At 50.8% G+C, this 16,695-nt stretch overlaps 1 protein-coding gene and 2 non-coding genes across 3 annotated transcripts; all 3 read left to right on the plus strand.

Moving 5' to 3' along the window:
• Positions 1–4,228: 4,228 nt before the first annotated feature.
• DKC1 (dyskerin pseudouridine synthase 1) lies at positions 4,229–16,202 on the plus strand. The gene is made up of 15 exons (XM_041741122.1): positions 4,229–4,327; positions 5,051–5,118; positions 5,760–5,846; positions 6,988–7,079; positions 7,402–7,586; positions 8,205–8,269; positions 8,642–8,768; positions 9,028–9,158; positions 9,546–9,689; positions 11,485–11,605; positions 12,799–12,917; positions 13,616–13,719; positions 14,096–14,204; positions 14,965–15,084; positions 15,355–16,202. Exons 1-15 carry the CDS (start codon positions 4,312–4,314, stop codon positions 15,418–15,420), a joined length of 1,554 nt encoding a protein of 517 aa, XP_041597056.1. The 5' UTR covers positions 4,229–4,311; the 3' UTR covers positions 15,421–16,202.
• Positions 9,252–9,388, plus strand: LOC121483713. The gene has a single exon (XR_005985823.1). It is a non-coding gene; the product is annotated as a small nucleolar RNA SNORA36 family (small nucleolar RNA).
• LOC121483714 lies at positions 13,901–14,025 on the plus strand. Its single transcript, XR_005985824.1, has one exon. It is a non-coding gene; the product is annotated as a small nucleolar RNA SNORA56 (small nucleolar RNA).
• Positions 16,203–16,695: the final 493 nt, after the last annotated feature.

A 16,695-nucleotide genomic window follows, 5' to 3' on the forward strand; every position in this document is an offset into this window, starting at 1 on the left:
GGGAACGCCTGCCTGGGTGGCTCAGTGGCTCAGTGTCTGCCTTCATCTCAGGGCAGGACCCGGGGTCCCCCTGCCTGTGTCTCTGTCTCTCATGAACAAATAAATAAAATCTTTAAAAAAAAAAAAAAGACTTAGAAAAGGCTCTGTGTGGCACCCTAATGGGGAATGCCACCTCCAGAAAGAGGCCAAGCACACACTGTGCTTCTCTCCTAGCAGCAGTGGGCCAGGTACAGCAGCTTGATTTTCTCTTTGGGGATCTTTTTCAATATGCCTCAGTCCACCGGATGCCCAGAAACCTCATGGGTCCCCGCATTTTCATGGGGCTCATCTGTCACCCTGTGAGGAAATATTTGCTCAGGTCCAGTCGGCACGATAACATTAATGTACTGCACCAGCAAGATGTCTTGGGAGACAGTGACATGATCAAGTCAGTCCCGGGGGACCTAATTACAATAATATGCCAGAGAATTGAAAGGACAGTTCCATGGGCTTCCTTTAAAAAAGAAGATTTTATATTTACTTATTTCACAGAAAGAGAGAGACAGAGAGAGAGCACAAGCAGGGGGAGCGGCGGGCAGAGGGAGAAGGAGAACCAGGCTCCCTGCTGAGCAAGGACCCTGATGCAGGACTTGATCCCAAGACCCTGGGATCATAACCTGAGCCAAAGGGAGACACTGCAGCAACTCAGCCACCGAGGCGTCCCCCAGGGGCTCCCTTTTGACTTTTCTTTCCATAATTGTCCCCAGCCCCTGAGTCAAAAAGCCCCGGTGGGAATTTTTCCAGCTGCTGATGCTGATTGTGTTTATTCCAATTCTGCAGTCAGGAACTGGGGGAAAAGCCACGGGAGGACCCACAGTGAAAGGGACACAGATTAGTCTCCATTTCTGACCAGTCGGCCACAGTGGCATTCTGTGTCCCCAGGGAAAGAAGGATGAAGGTTTGCGGTATACACTGGTGTTATGTGTACCCCGCCTCATTTTTCACTTGAGGGCTGTGAGCTTGTGGGCTGGCTGGGTCTGGGGGTGAGATGAGGGGCCGTGATTTTTCCCTTGTGGCAATTCAAGGCAGACTGCCTTTCACCAGACCTAGAGGTTTTGTTGTTGGGGTCATACAGATCGTGGTCTGTTACAGGTGGCCTATTATTAATAGGATGTCAGGACCAATTAGGCACCACCAAAGATCCTTAGGGATAAACCATTCTGGTTCCAGCTGCCAGTCCTGCTGCCTATCACGATACCCATCTTGTTGTATGAGACGCAGTGTCACCACTTGGCCTCTGCTGCGCCAGGATCCTTGCTTCCATGGAAATACCTCTCACTGCATTTTCTAGTTTTCCAGAATCTTCAGCAAAGTGTGTCTCAATGTTTTGGTGAAAGGAATGCCCTTTGAGCTCTCTCAGGGGATGTAGTTAAGGGTTGAGCCAGTAGGTTGCACATGACAAGTCATTGCAACATTGCCACCTACCCAAGTCTTGGGATTGGAGAGAATGAGGGATGTGAGGGGTTAGGGCACAAGAAGAATTGGCATTCTCTTGCTCGGTTACTGACCAGGTGATTTCATTAGAAGATCTAAAAAAAAAAGCAGGCTCAGCCTCACCAGACAGCCGAGGAGCAGCTGCTTCCGCTGATAAGGGAATGTCTATGGGGTTTCTGGGTTCAGAAGACACAGATTCATTAAACCAAAATACTTACAGAGCATCTTGCAGGAGCTGGATGTATAGCAGTGAACAAAATTGACAAACACTTCCTGGCTTCATGAGGCTAACATTCCAGTGAGAAGAGACAGTAAAAAAAGGCTCATTTAAGGCAGAAAGAAGAGCAGGTGCAAAAGACCCGAGAAGGGGGAGTGTGCCTGGCGTAGTACTGAATAGTCAAGAGGCCGTGTGCCAGGAGTGGGGAAGGGCATGAGTGGAAGGATATGGACTCAGAGAGAACAGGTCGCTGCCGTCATAGACACTTTGGCTTTTACTCTCAGGGAGATGGTGTTTTGGTTTCCTAGGGCTGCCATCACAAATTGCCTCAGAGTGGACAGCTTTATTTTTTACAAATATTTTATTTATTTATTCATGAGAGACAGAGAGAGGCAGAGACACAGGCAGAGGGAGAAGCAGGCTCCATGCAGGGAGCCCGATGTGGGACTTGATCCCAGGTCTCCAGGATCATGCCCTGGGCTGAAGGTGGTGCTAAACTGCTGAGCCACTCGGGCCGCCTTCCCTTCTCTTGTAAGAACACTCATCATTGGATTTGGGATCCAGTTGAGTAATCCAGGATGATCTCATTTTGAGATTTTTAACTTAATCATATCTACAAAGACCTATTTTCCAAATAAGGTCACATTCACAGGATCCTGGGGTTAGAATATACCTTTGGGGGGGTCAGTTCATCTCACTACATTTGGGAAGTCATTGGGCTTTGAGTAGAGGAGGGCCATGGCCTGACTTGTAGTTAAATGGCACTTGTCAGCTGTTCTGTTGAGAAGACATTGTACATGGGAACAGTAGAAGCAGGGGGACCGGGATCCCTGGGTGGCGCAGCGGTTTGGCACCTGCCTTTGGCCCAGGGCGCGATCCTGGAGACCCAGGATCGAATCCCACGTCGGGCTCCCAGTGCATGGAGCCTGCTTCTGCCTCTGCCTGTGTCTCTGCCTCTCTCTCTCTCTGTGACTATCATAAATTTAAAAAAAAGAAGAAGAAGAAGAAGCAGGGGGACCTGTAGGAGGCCATTGGAGAAATACAGGAGAGCCACAATGATGGCTTGGACTGTGGTGACAGCAGTGAGGGCGGTAAAAAGCATGAGATTCTGGACCTGTTTTAAAAGAATAGCTGGAAAAAAAAAAAGCATAGCTGGGAGGTTTTGCTACCAGATTGGATGACGAACATTGGAGAAAGATGAAGCCCACAGGAGAAGCATCCATGAACATCTCAAAGTTACTCAGTGACATATTTACGAATGAAGCACTGTAAGATAAGGGGAGAAGTAGTAACCCACTCGTGGATCTTGGTCCTGGGCAGTTTGGTCATCTATAAAAAGTCAATTTGTATCATGATTATGATCGCCGCGGGATGCACCTAGAGAAATTCTAGAGAGAATGAGCAGTGAGGAAAAAGCAACCAGCTGTTTCTCAAGGCACAGTAACATAAAAGTGCAGTTTCCAGTCTTACGGTACAGGAGAAACGGAAGAAAAGCAGCAACTCGTTAGAAAGAGAATGGCCAAAGGGCTCCCTTCCAATTGCAGTAAGTTGCACAGAGATCAGGGGCGCACCCGGGTCAGACTGCGAAGCGCCGCGGCACAGATGGGAGAGTGGGCAGAGGAAGGGGAGACGCTGGCCGAGGCGCTGCTTCCTGCTGTCGGGTCCGCGCAGCCACCCAGCGGCCGTGACTGTGGAGCCAGCGACGTGCAGCCGCGTCCTGCAGCCCGAACCGCTTCAGGTGGAAAACACACACTGGGGAGCCTAAGCGCGAAAAACATGTCTAAGCATTTTTTAAAAAAGAGTTTCCTTATTCATTCATGAGAGACATGGAGAGGCAGAGACCCAGGCAGAGGGGGAAGCGGGCTCCACGCAGGGAGCCCGACGCGGGACTCGAACCTGGGACCCCGGGGTCACGATCTGGGCCGAAGGCAGATGCTCAACCGCGGAGCCCCCCGGGCGCCCCTCAAATATTTCTTTCATAAAGTGTGTCTCTGATATGTCGAAATGATATCATTTCGGATCACCGGGTTAAACAAAATTCGTTATTAAATGAATTTCACCTTTTTTCTTTTTTCTTTTTTTGGTCGTGCGGCCGCTGGAGGCTTTAAAAGCGCCCGAGCGGCTCGCACTGTCCCCCCATTGGCCAGCAGCGCCCTAGCTGCGCGGGCTGCAGGCAGCAAAGGGCTTTCCACGTCCCTGTGCCTCAGCGTCCGCGTGTCCACTCAGCCGACGCGCCGCCAACGTAAAGGGGTCGGCGAGGGGACGCCGGCAGCCGCTGTCATCCGTCCGTCGCGGGGGTCAGGGACCCGCGGCCCGGGCCACGCCCACAGGCCAGGGGCCGCCTGCGCATGCGCATCCCGGCCGGGCGGGACCCGAGGCGCACGCGCGAACACCGCCCGCGGGGGGGCCGCAGCAGCCAATGAGGTTCCGCGGGCGGCCCGCGCGCCTGGGGCTCGGCTCCCAGAGCCCGGCCCCGCCCCCGGCCCCGCCCCCGGGGCCGCGGCGCACTACGCAGCCGGCGTCGCACAGGTGGGCGGGCCCAGGCGGCGCGGCCTGACGGCGGCGGGAGTCCGCGCGCTCACTCGCTGCTGGCGCACGCGGCTCGCGCTGTGCGGGGCAACATGGCGGACGCGGAAGGTAGGGGTCGCGCGGCGTGGGTGCCCGGGTGGGCTGCGAGGGCGACGGCGTCGGGGCCGAGGCGGGCGCTGCCTTCCGCCAGGACGCCCCTGTCGCCGCCGCGGCCTCCGGGCTGGCCTCGCCTCTGGAGCCGGCTCGCCGGGCGACGGCGGAGGGCTGGAGGGGTCCTCCCAGTGGCGTGGCTGCGCGAGGCCCGAGCCTCCCGCCGATGGCACCGTCTCCCCAGGGCCCGGACCCCGTCACCGGCATGGGCCGAGCCGGCGGCCCCCCGCGACGGGAGACCTGGCAGGACGTGCCCCGCCGCCTGTCCGGGCGCCGCGGCCAGCGCCACGCGGAAAGGCCGGAGGAGCGGGCGGGGAAGCAGAGGGGCCGAGGGGCCCCGGCTTGCGCCCAGCTCCAGGTGGCAAGAAAGTTCTGTGGGCCGCAAGCCGCGGAGGGGACCCTTGAGTGGCCACTTACGGAACTTTCTGGCCCGTGGGGCGAGCACTTGGGCGGCAGGTTTAAGCACGGCCACGTGGTGAACCGTACTGGGAGCCGACATGTGCGACTGCTGCCGGTTGGCTACGGAGCCTTGCAGCCCACGCGCTCGGCCGTACACACCTCGTGGGCCCCAACCATCGTGGGCCCCACGTCCATTTTCCGCTTCTTCCTCTTCCATCCTCTATTTTAGGCTTCATTGCCCTTATTTTCGGGGAAAACTCCCAAACCTCTTGTCTCTTGTAGTATTAATTTTGCCGAAGAAACATAAGAAGAAAAAGGAGCGGAAGTCCTTACCAGAAGAAGATGTAGCGGTGAGTGGGAATATGTTTTACTTTGGACTAAACGGAAAGGTTAGGGAGGGAGCACATACGTAATAGCTGTTTTTAAAAGTCTCTGATGAATGAGTCGGGTAGTGGTTGTGTAGGGACTGCACAACGCCAGCCTCCTAAATCTCTTGTCCAGGGCAGTTTCCTAAATGGTGTTGCGCACACCAGCTGCTCTCCCTGAAATTCTTTCTTATGACACCCACAGACCCACTATCCCTCTTTCTAAGTTACTGTTCCCATCTTTTTTCTGTAAAATTTTATTTCTGAAAACAGAGAGTGCTCATGAGCACGAGGATGGGCAAAAAGAGAGGGAGAGAATCTCAGACACACCATGGCGCCAGACACAGGACTCCATCTCAGCACCCTGAGATCATGACCTCAGCCCAAATCAAGGGTCACAGGCTTAACGGAGCTACCACCCAGATGCCCCTACATGTCCCCATCTTGGGGGCACTTCACTTACCCTTCTGAGATCCTGGTTCAGTTCTTTTTCACTTGGGAGGTCCCAGTGAGGAGGCATGAAGATTACCGGCTTTTTTATTTAAGAGGCTTAGACTAACAGGGTAGTAACGGAATTATTCAAAATCAGGTGACAAGTCTGACCTTGTGTTTCTGTCCTGTTTAAGGAGATACAACATGCTGAGGAATTTCTTATCAAACCTGAATCCAAAGTGGCTCAGTTGGACACATCTCAATGGCCCCTGTTGCTCAAGGTATGTGGTTGAGATTATGTGTCCGATCAGTGCCTGACTTTTAAGTTATTTAAGTATTCAGCAGTTCATTAAGAGTAATTAGCACTAGCATCTTTGAGGAAGTGCCAGATGATACAGTCTAAAGCAGTATTTCTCACGGTGTCTCACATGAAGGACCAGGTTTTTTTTCATTTCCAGTGCACACAGTGCTGTAGTGGAATGCAGTATCGAATCTTACCAGTGTCTTACTGCCGTCAAAGTTGTTAAGTAACTAGTTCTTGGTTTCTGTATTTGACTCCATGTTACAGGCTTGTACCAGTTTGTGTGTCACACTTGGTTCAGAACTGTTTTAGTGCTTCAGGCCATGGGCTTTGAAGCCAGACCAACTGGAGTCAGGCAGTGTGTTACGTTCAAACAGTCATTTAAACTCGGAGGCTGTCTGCTTATGGTTTTCTTCTCTTAAGAAGGCAGGTGAGGACTGTGGTAGTAATCCATGAAACGTGTTACATAGAGTCTACCATGTAACTGGTCCTAACAAAGTGTTATAATAAACTGATACGTACGAGGTGAGTGAATGAGATTTGCTGATGTAACTCGACACAGTTTCTGTTTGGCCAGATGGCTTTTCCATTCATATCTGTTTTTCTATCGTAGGTCCTCGGGATATGCTAGTAAATTGGGTATGCCAGGGTCCCTACTGACGTCGAACTTAAACATCTAGGGTTGGGAGATGACAGTTAAAAAATCATTGCTATTTGTGCTAAGCACCGTGATGAAACTTAACTGGTCAACGTGAAAGATGAGCTTCAATTGAGGGGAGCTCTTTTAGACCTGGGCAAAGCAGAGATGGGAGCGGCTGGAGCAGGAATGAACTGGTTGTGTTTGACAAATGTCGTTGCCACTCTTACTTAGTACCCCAAGAAGTACCCCAAGAAGTCTTTCTAGAGGAGTGATCAAATTTGAATTCGGTTCCTATAGGTAGTTTTTCCTGTGTATAAGGAGCCTTAATGGTCTGTCACCCTAGATAATGAAAATGCAGGAGCGAGTCCAAGTTTATGAACCTGCGGGTTAACCACATCATGGTTGATAGTGGTGCCGACTCTTGTTTTACATATGTTAACGGCCTGTTAAGTTTCTTTTGTGTTGTATTTTTATTTTACAGAATTTTGATAAGCTAAATGTAAGGACAACGCACTATACACCTCTTCCTTGTGGTTCAAATCCTCTGAAGAGGGAGATTGGGGACTATATCAGGTAAGTGTGTTGGGACCATGTACTGTTCACACTCCTTTTCTTTTCAAAAAGACCGTTTCAGGGGCACCTGGCTGGCTAAGTTGGTAGAATGTGGGGCTCATGATCTTGGGTTCGTGAGTTGAACCCCACTTTGGTCATACAGTGTACTTGAAAAAATGACCTTTTTTTTCACATCAGTTCAAGGAGGTAGTGGCATCTTAGAATGACCTAGAATTGCCGTAAATACATAACCTGTACCCATGGTGAACTTTTTTAAATCATCAGATTTAGTTTTTATTAGAGGGACAAAAATGATGGCACAGTGGTTTCTTTTCCATTTTAGGACAGGTTTTATTAATCTTGACAAGCCCTCCAACCCCTCTTCCCATGAGGTGGTAGCCTGGATCCGCCGAATACTTCGGGTGGAGAAGACGGGGCACAGTGGTACTCTGGATCCCAAGGTGACTGGCTGTTTAATCGTGTGCATAGAACGAGCCACTCGATTGGTGAAATCTCAACAGAGTGCAGGTATGTGGAAGAGGGGATAAAGAGGCAGCTTTTGATATCGAAAGGCTTTCTACATTTCTTTTTCTTCTGCCTTTTGGCCCTTGATGATGGTCTCTTCGTCAGTTAAAAATCCTGAGCCGGGATACTCTGTACCTTCTGTCCCTTGCCAGATCCTAGTGCATCTGCCTTTCTTGGAGTTCCCGGTACTGGACATGGTGCACATCAAGTTGACTAGATCTGTTCCTAGCACGGAGGCGGGGCTGTGTGGGTCCAGCTCTAGGCTTACCGCTCCAAGCTCCTCTGGGTCTTTGCTTCTTTGCTGCTGCTTCTGCCTTAAGTGCCCTTCCCTCATTTTCATCAGGGGAAGCTCTCCTACATGACTTTGCAAGGTTTTTTCCAAAGCACTCTCTACATTGGGTATTCCAGCTGTCCCTGTCAGCACATTGGAAGTTGAACTCCCAGTGAGAGAAAGTATCTTTCCTTTCCACGTCGAAACCTTGAAATTTGTCTCGAGGGAAATTTTACACAAAGAAGTTGTCAAATTGCATGTTTTTCTTGCTGCACAAAATGGGAATATGAGCATATAAAAATACAGAAAACTCAGTGGCCACACCTGACTACTCTTCTGTCATTTTTTAGGCAAAGAGTATGTGGGAATTGTCCGGCTACACAATGCTATTGAAGGGGGGACTCAACTTTCTAGGGTAAGTTGTGATTACAGGGAGGGTACCTCTTGGCAACTTGGGTATCTGAGTCCCTAGCTGTCTCCAGAGGTCGGTTTTCCTGGCAGACCTGTCTTATGCCCTTTTCAGTGGGCTGCTCACGCCAGCCCGGGCAGGTACTGCAGATTTGCAAGGGCACTTCAGCCCTGTCCCCTCTGAGGAAAGGGCTCTGATAAGCACTGAGTCATCCCTGTGTCATTGAAGAGAGAAGCAAAAATGGAAAGAGCATTTTAGGTCTTAAACGATTGGAAGAAACTTTTGATTTTCCATTTGTGTACTTAGACTGCCGCAATAGCCCATTTGCTCCTATTGGAGAGTCCATGCATTGAGTCTTTGCTTTGTGCTTACTCCCAGGCCCTAGAAACTCTGACAGGTGCCTTATTCCAGCGACCCCCACTTATTGCTGCGGTGAAGAGGCAACTCCGTGTACGGACCATATACGAGAGCAAGATGATCGAGTATGATCCTGAAAGAAGATTAGGTGAGTCATTAGGCCTCTGGGCAGCTGAATTGACATTGACCACGTGTGGACAGAAGTGTGTTCTTTTTTTTTTTTTTTTTTTTTTCAGAAGTGTGTTCTTGGGAACTACATTCTCGTCAAGAGTAGTTGCCCTTAGTATATGGTGTAGCCGGAGTCTGGTTCTGTTGTGTTTAGTCCTGCTGACTTAGAAGAACTCTGGGTTTCTCCATCAGTGATGTGTTTACTTTGGACAATGTGCTACTTTGTGTGTGTGTCTTAGGAATCTTTTGGGTGAGTTGTGAGGCCGGTACCTACATTCGGACGCTGTGTGTGCACCTTGGCTTGTTACTGGGAGTTGGCGGTCAGATGCAAGAACTTAGGAGGGTTCGTTCTGGAGTCATGAGTGAAAAGGTACACTATTATGGGACTAGAAGTTTTAGAGCTGGTACTTCGTATTTTCCCGCCCTTGGTGGAATTTCTGCTTCCTATCCTGGAAAAGACAATTTCCAAAGTGTTGAGTTCAGTTCAGGGCAGCTTCCCTGTTCTGTTAATTAGACTTTGGAACATTGAAGCCCGGGCCGTGAGAGGTGGTTGGATAGAACGCATTACTCTATTCATTTCCTACCTCTCAGCCTACAGAAATGCCTACTTAGACTTCAGTATATCAGCGATTACAGATGTGTAGAGGAGACTGAAGACTAGAGTTTGGGACTAAAATTCAGGTTTTGGAAGTTTGGGGTCTGTTGAACTATTTCATATACAGTGACACTGAATAATTGTCATATGGCTGCTTTTCAGGACCACATGGTGACAATGCACGACGTGCTTGATGCCCAGTGGCTGTATGACAACCACAAGGATGAGAGTTACCTGCGGCGAGTTGTTTACCCTTTGGAAAAGCTGTTGACTTCTCATAAAAGGCTGGTTATGAAAGACAGTGCAGTAAGTTCTGGGTTATAAGTGGGCTTTGGACATAATGAGATTCCACAAAGATGAGATACAGTCCGTATTCTGAAAACCTCACTCTATGTAGAGATGAAAGATGATGTGAACCTACTTCCTTTTAGGTTTATTTTTTTCTGGCTTTGTAGATTGGACTCTGGAATGTTTTGTCTTTTTATTTTATTTTTTTGATTTTGATTTTTTTTGTTTTGTCTTTTTAATAAGCATTTATGATTAACTTGTTTTTACTAAATCAAAACCAAATATACTAGATTAAACTGGGAAATTTAATGGTAAACGTACTTCCATATCAAAATTAGGCAGATTGTTTAAACATTTACTTTTGAGTTTTCCTAAAGTATCAGTGGTACATAAAATCTGCCTTTCTGTAAGCTGGTAGTTCTGTGTGTGCCTGAGAATCCTTGATGTATTTGCACTGTTGCCAGAAAAGATGTTCTTAGAAAGATAGTATTTATTGATTGGAGAGAGAGGGAGCATTAGCAGTGGAGAGGGGCAGAGGGGAGAGGGAGAAGCAGATTCCCCACTAAGCAGGGGGCCTGATGTGGGGGACTCGATCCCAGGACCCTGAGATCATGACCTGAGCCAAAGGCAGATGCTAAACCAACTGAGCCACGCAGGTGTTCCTAGAAAAGAATTTTTTGCTTGGATTAAAAAAGTTAAGATGGGCATTTCAGAGAGATGGTAAGCTATGTCCTTAGGAATTTCACTAGGAAGTTTTTTTCTCTTTAAAAATCTTAGTTTGAAAAAAAATCTTAGTTTGAGGCTACAAAACTTAAACATCACTGAAATTACCAAGGTATTTTTTTAGTGTGCTTACTACATAACCTTGAGAGTACTTCTCCTTTTTTTGTTTTTAAGATTTTAAATAATCAAAAAAAAAAAGATTTTAAATAACCTGTATGTGTACCCAGCATGGGGCTTGAACTCACAACTCCAAAATCAAGAATCACATACTGTACTGTCAGCTAGGTGCCCTGCAAGTAGTTCTTTTAATCACGTGATTAATTATGGCAGGGAGAAAATAGCTAAGTTGAGGGTGTTTGATGCACTTTTTGTATGTTTTGCTTTGTAGTAAGAGCCTAAAAGAAAAACTACAGAGGCGTACTAAACTATGCCATTATAATTGAACAAACGTAATCGTGTGAAACAGTGTAAATGCTGGGGCCTCCTTACGCTGGGGTCAGACTGGTGCCCTCTGGGTGAATTAAAGTGGGGGGTGGAATGTGGTCAGCAAAAGAGATCTAGGTGGATGAAGACAAGATGGCACAAGACCTTGAGCTCTCAGGGAGAGGTGGCCTTCACTTGCATGTAATTGGTTCAGCAGGCCTCGGTAATCTTGCTTGCTAGGTACTTTGGGAGCCTGTTACAGGCCAGGTCTCCCCAAAAAGCAAAAAGGTCTCTTAGTTCTGTTATGATTTTCCTCGTTAATGATAAGAAAGAGAAGAATAATTAAGGAAAAGTCAGTCTGGGTTTTGGTAGAAGATGAAAATACTGTTAAGTCCCAAGGATGAATGAGGGGCAGGAATTTAAACTCCCCTTTAATGACTTCATTTCTGAGTAAGTGTGTCTGAGGTGCCTAGCTCATAATGGATGGTTGCTTCATAAGCCAGATTGCAGATAATGGCTGTCAGTGCCATCAGCCGCATCCTGTGCATCCTGTAGGCCGAGGCTGCACTCTCAGGTCCACCGCAACGTTCTCCTTTGCACCGGCGAGGGTAGGGATGGAGGGTTAGTGCAGCGGCTAGGACTTTGACATGTGATGCTGTCCCTGCAGGTGAACGCAATCTGCTATGGGGCAAAGATCATGCTCCCGGGCGTTCTCCGATATGAGGATGGCATCGAGGTCAATGAAGAGATCGTCGTCATCACCACCAAAGGGGAAGCAATCTGCATGGGTAAGAGGGGACATTGCCCAGTGTCTTCTGCACATCACAGCCAGGCTCGGCTAAGATCAGGCCCCTGAGCCCTGGCTCTGCAGGCTGTCTGGGGCGGGTGAGGGCGGTCAAAGCAAAGGACCACAGCAGAGACCCAGATGAGGAGGAGGTGGACGGCTCTTCCCTCGTCCCACTGGCTGCTATTAGAGGCCACGTCTTAGCAGCCTGGCTCCAGCGAGGAGGGGGAAGATCCTCAATGAGGGAAATAAGTATCTATGGTAATTGAGATGAAGAGTGGAGGCCGTTTCTTGTCAGCCTGTACCAGTTACCTTGTGAATGTTTAGCTGCTGTTAGATTGTCCCTTAACACTTCCAGTGTTCCGTTGCCCATGTGTGGCCTGAGCCCCCAGCCTGGTGAGGGTATCTTCAGGGTGCTCCACTCTGACTGCTCCATAGAGCCCTGCTTGCAACTGAGAAGGGGATCCGATGATAAGCTTTCTTGTGCAAATTAGGCACATTAGGTGAACAGCTCTGCTTTACTTATTAAGAGGTCTCCTGAGGACTTAGAAAGCATTGATTTTTATGCAATTAGTGTAAAAATTTTTTAGACTGATATTTTTAATATGGTCTCACAGTTTTTTTTCCATATGAACATCCTCAGCAAAGGAAACCTCAAGGCAGTAGAGCTTCAAGTATTAAATGATTTTTTTAGGCCAGCCCTGGTGACCCAGTGGTTTAGCGCCACCTTCAGCCCAGGGCGTGATCCTGGAGTCCCGGGATCGAGTCCCACATCCGGCTCCCTGTGTGGAGCCTGCCTCCCTCTGCCTGGGTTTCTATGTCTCTCATGAATAAATAAATAAAATCTTTTATAAATAAATAAATGACTTTTTTTTAGAGTTTTATTTTTTTTATTTTTTTATATTACTTATTTTAGAGTTTTCATTTATTTTGAGAGAGAGCCTGCAAGCAGGGTCGGGAGGGAGAGACTCTCAAGCGGACAGTACACTGCACGTAGAGCTCGACACAGGGCTTGATATCACAACCCTGGGATCATGACCGGAGCCGAAATGAAGAATTGGACACTTAACCAGCTGAGCCACCCAGGTGCCCCTTAAATGGGGTTTTAAGATTCATATAAAATAGTAGAATCAGGGCTCATCACATTGCAAGTTTCTCTTCTCCAAGTCATTCTTCATCTCTTTCCAACACCTGCAGCCATTGCATTAATGACCACAGCAGTGATCTCTACCTGTGACCATGGTATCGTAGCCAAGATTAAGAGGGTAATCATGGAGAGAGACACTTATCCTCGAAAGTGGGGTTTAGGTCCAAAGGTAAGTGGGACTGGGCGTGTGCCCTGCTGAGTTACCTTTTCATTTTTGTGTTGAATACTCACTTGGGTAGTTCTCTGCTCTGTCTCTACCACCACAACCTTGCCTTGTACCGGGCTCTGGGGAGTGATGGGGAGTAGAAAAGGGAACATCTCAGACCTTAGAGATTTTACTCTAATGGGGGAAAGCAGATGGGCATCACTAATTGCATGGCTAATGGTGAATTTCAGGCAAGTTGAAGTCCTATCAAAGAGTGTAGAGCGGTTCCTGGCACCTTGGGAGTCCAAAATGAAGGGTTTGACTTGATTGGGGGCGGGGGCGTGGGGAGTTGGGTCTGGGTAAGGGATTTTTGTTGGCTCCATGCCAGCATAAAGGATGTAATAGTATGTGTTGATGAGGTGAAGAAGGGAGGGGAGAGTCTGGGGAAACTGGGATAGTATGTGCAGAGGCCCTGTCGTGGAAGAATGGGGTGAGAGGCGGTGCCACCAAATGACATTTCAGAGGCTGTCACTGGTACAGTAGGCTTTGTGACGTTGGGCAAGTCCCGTGATTGCTCCTGTTGAAGAGAGTTCTGAGTGCTTTGCAGAGAGGGGTGAGGCCCAGCTGGGAACCCACGAGGGAGAGGAGCCTTATTTGAGCGATCCTAGTACCTGCTTCTCACGTTACACTGTTCTGATGTCAAAACCCCAACCATCTCCCAGGCAAGTCAGAAGAGGCTGATGATCAAGCAGGGCCTCCTGGATAAGCACGGCAAGCCCACAGATAGCACACCTGCCACCTGGATGCAGGAGTATGTGGACTACAGGTGAGCACAGGGTGCTTCAGAGCCCCAGGCGGGGAGAGACAGCCCCTTGCTGCCTGGATGCAGTAGTAGTTCCCCAGCTACAGGGGAGGACGGGCGGTGGCGGGGCCGGGTTGGGCCGGCGCAGAGCTGCTGTCGCGGGGACTCCGGGGACCTGCGTGGTGCTCACGAGGCCTTGGGGCCTGCGCAGCAGTTACCCTTTTTTAGTCTGGCTCGAGGGACTCTAGAGGGAGTCCGTCTGCGACAGTAAGCGGTGAGCTCTTGTGTCTGTCAGTATTTTGACGATGGCCGTAGACTTGCCGGATAGCACTGCTGGAGGATGCGGCAGGGCCTCCCCGGAAAGCCGCCCTGCATGTCTGACCTCCTGCCTCTCTTGCAGCGACTCTGCAAAGAAAGAGGTGGTAGCCAAGGCAGGAACAGCCGCACAGGAAGTCACCGAGGTAGTAAAGTCCCCCAAAGTGGTTGCCGAAGTGGTGAAAGCCCCAAAGGTAGGTGGCATGCTGCGAGCGCTGCGCCCTGTGCCCGGCGGAGGGGGGTGTCCGCTGGTCCTGAGTGTGATTGCACGCCAGGCCCGTGTTGTGGCCCCACGCAGCCCGTTCCCCAGCCCCGCACAGCGGAGACCATGCTGTGCCAGGCGTCGGGGTGCCCGTCGGTGCTGAGCGGGCTCCAGGGGGCATTCCCTGTTGTGGCTGCTGGGAGCGCTGCGGGCTCAGCTCACACTGGCCTCGGCTCCCACCTCAGCTGAGGCAGCAGTGCTGGAGCACAGAGGGGTCCATGGGCTCCTGGCCCCACCCTGGGTCAGATGGTGGCACAGCTGTGTGGAAATCCACTGTGTGAAGCTCGGGGGGCAGAATCACCTGAGGCTGACCACCTCTAGGCAGCACGAGATCAGTGTTGGGAAGTTCGAGGACAGTAGGCAGTAGTGCCTCGACTTCTCCGGGTTGGGAACCCGCGGCTTGAGAGTACAGCGTGGGTGCAGAGAGCGAGCCGGGAGGCGCTGCTGGCTGCCCCCTGGGGCCCCCGGCCCTGCTGCTCCGGTGCTCCTGCTGGGCCCGTGGCTTCCCAGACTTTGGGGCGGAGGTTGTTGTTTGAATCCTCTGCAGACGAAGGCTCTCTTGGGGGTTGTAATGAGGAAACGATCCTGTTGGGTTGAGTCTGGAAGTTCTCTGGCGCTTCCCGCGTTCTTACTGGACGTTTCTTCCCCACTTTGCCCACAATCTCACATTTGATCACTTGTCTGCACCTTAGCGGAAGCGAGACAGTGAGAGCGATGAGCTGTCTCCACAGCTGCTCAAGAAGGAGAAGAAGAAGAAGAAGGAGAAGAAGGCCAAAGCCGCCGTGGAGGGCGCGAGTGAGCCCGCAGATGGGGTATGTGTGGACGTGGTCGGGAGGCCCGCGCTTGCTTAGCCGGAAGGGGCAGGGGGCAGCGTTTCCTGGCAGCCGCCCGTGCTGCAGACTGTTGATGGCGGGGCGCAGCTGAGTGGCGTCTCTTGCGGAATGTCTGTAAGAGGGGACATTGGGGCCTCCCTGAGAAGGTCCGAATATCCTCACTGGTCCCGAGGCGGCGTTATGGGGCCTTTGGAAGTCGAGCCAATTGGGTTGTTAACGGACGCACTGAGGCTGCCCTCTCTCTCCCAGGACAGTGACAGCGCCAGGAAGAAGAAGAAGAAGAAGAAAATAAAAGCGGAGGTGGTTTCGGAGTAGTGGACGCCAGCGCAGGCACGGTGCCCGGTCGGGAGGAGACATTAAAGCCTTACTGAGAAAACGTAACTCTTTTGTTCTTGAGGGAATGGAACACAGGTCCCAGGAAGCTCGGAGAGTTCGGCGCTTCGCAGCTGCTCCCTGAGAACTCGGGGACGAGACCCGGCGTGCTCCCCCACCCTGTCCTGTTCTAAGGATGTGGGTGCAGGAGGCAGGCTCGATGCCGCCCGCTGCGCTTCTCGGAGAGCTGGGAGTCCCCTCCCTCAGATCCAGGGCGGCCCAGGAACGTCTGCGGGCGGCGCCCGGTGGCTGTTGTGACATCTAGCCCTCTCCTGCTTTGCACCCCCCCCCCAACTCTTTTTAAAAGTCTCCACACGTGGCCCAGTGACCCAATGTGGAGCAAGGAAAAGAACTGAATCCTGTTGGTCACTTGGGGGATCAATCTTTTGTCCCGTGTTCTATGAGGACAGTGGTCTTTTCTGGTGTCAGAGCCATTTCTGCCCCCCCCCCCCCCCGTGTGTGTCCCTGTCACAGGCAGGCCATCTGGTCAGCTCTGTCCGGCCCCCCGCCCCCCCCTCCCCGGCTTTAGCGGCCCTTTGTGCCCCTTCAGAGCCTGCGTGGACAGCCTCACGCACCTGAGTCCATCTGCCTACTTGTGTTTGTGACAGAAGCTAGGAAACTTCCAGACTCTCTTTTAACCCTCTTTTACTTTCAAAGGATGAAATTACTTCCTGCTGGGAGAAGGTTGTACTTTTTACTTAATAAAATTTACTTGTTTTTAAGTATTTCTGTTGGGTCTTTTATCGCAGATGTAAAACTAGCAAAACAAAATATAAACTAGTTTGATTAAAAATCTAGGGGACTTTATGTCCAATTTGGAACAAGGGCTAGTCCATTGCTTCCTTTTCTTTCCCTGGTTCTGAGTTGCCCCATTCATTCTGGGGCCCGTTCCCTGGCATGGAACTGAGTGAGGGCTCTGGAATCTTCGTTGAGGACATGGACTAGATGAAAGGGGGAACCCTCACAGTGATGTCCCAGACATGGGAAGAGGAGAGGAATGGGGCTGGCAGGAGGTGCCCCCCCATGCATGGGTGGGGGGCCTGAGCGAGGCTGGGGTCCCTCCCTGCAGCGAGGTGAGGCCGGAACATGAGGCTCAGAGTGTGCGCCTGGGGGTCTTCTTGCCAGGGACTAGAGCTCCGGGAGCCGCGGTGGGGGGGGGGCGCTGGGGCCCCAAGTGCGTAGCAGCCCAGCAGCTCCGCGGGGGCAAGGAAGCGGGGT

Source organism: Vulpes lagopus, chromosome X, assembly GCF_018345385.1.
Source record: "Vulpes lagopus strain Blue_001 chromosome X, ASM1834538v1, whole genome shotgun sequence".
Lineage (NCBI taxonomy): Eukaryota > Metazoa > Chordata > Mammalia > Carnivora > Canidae > Vulpes > Vulpes lagopus.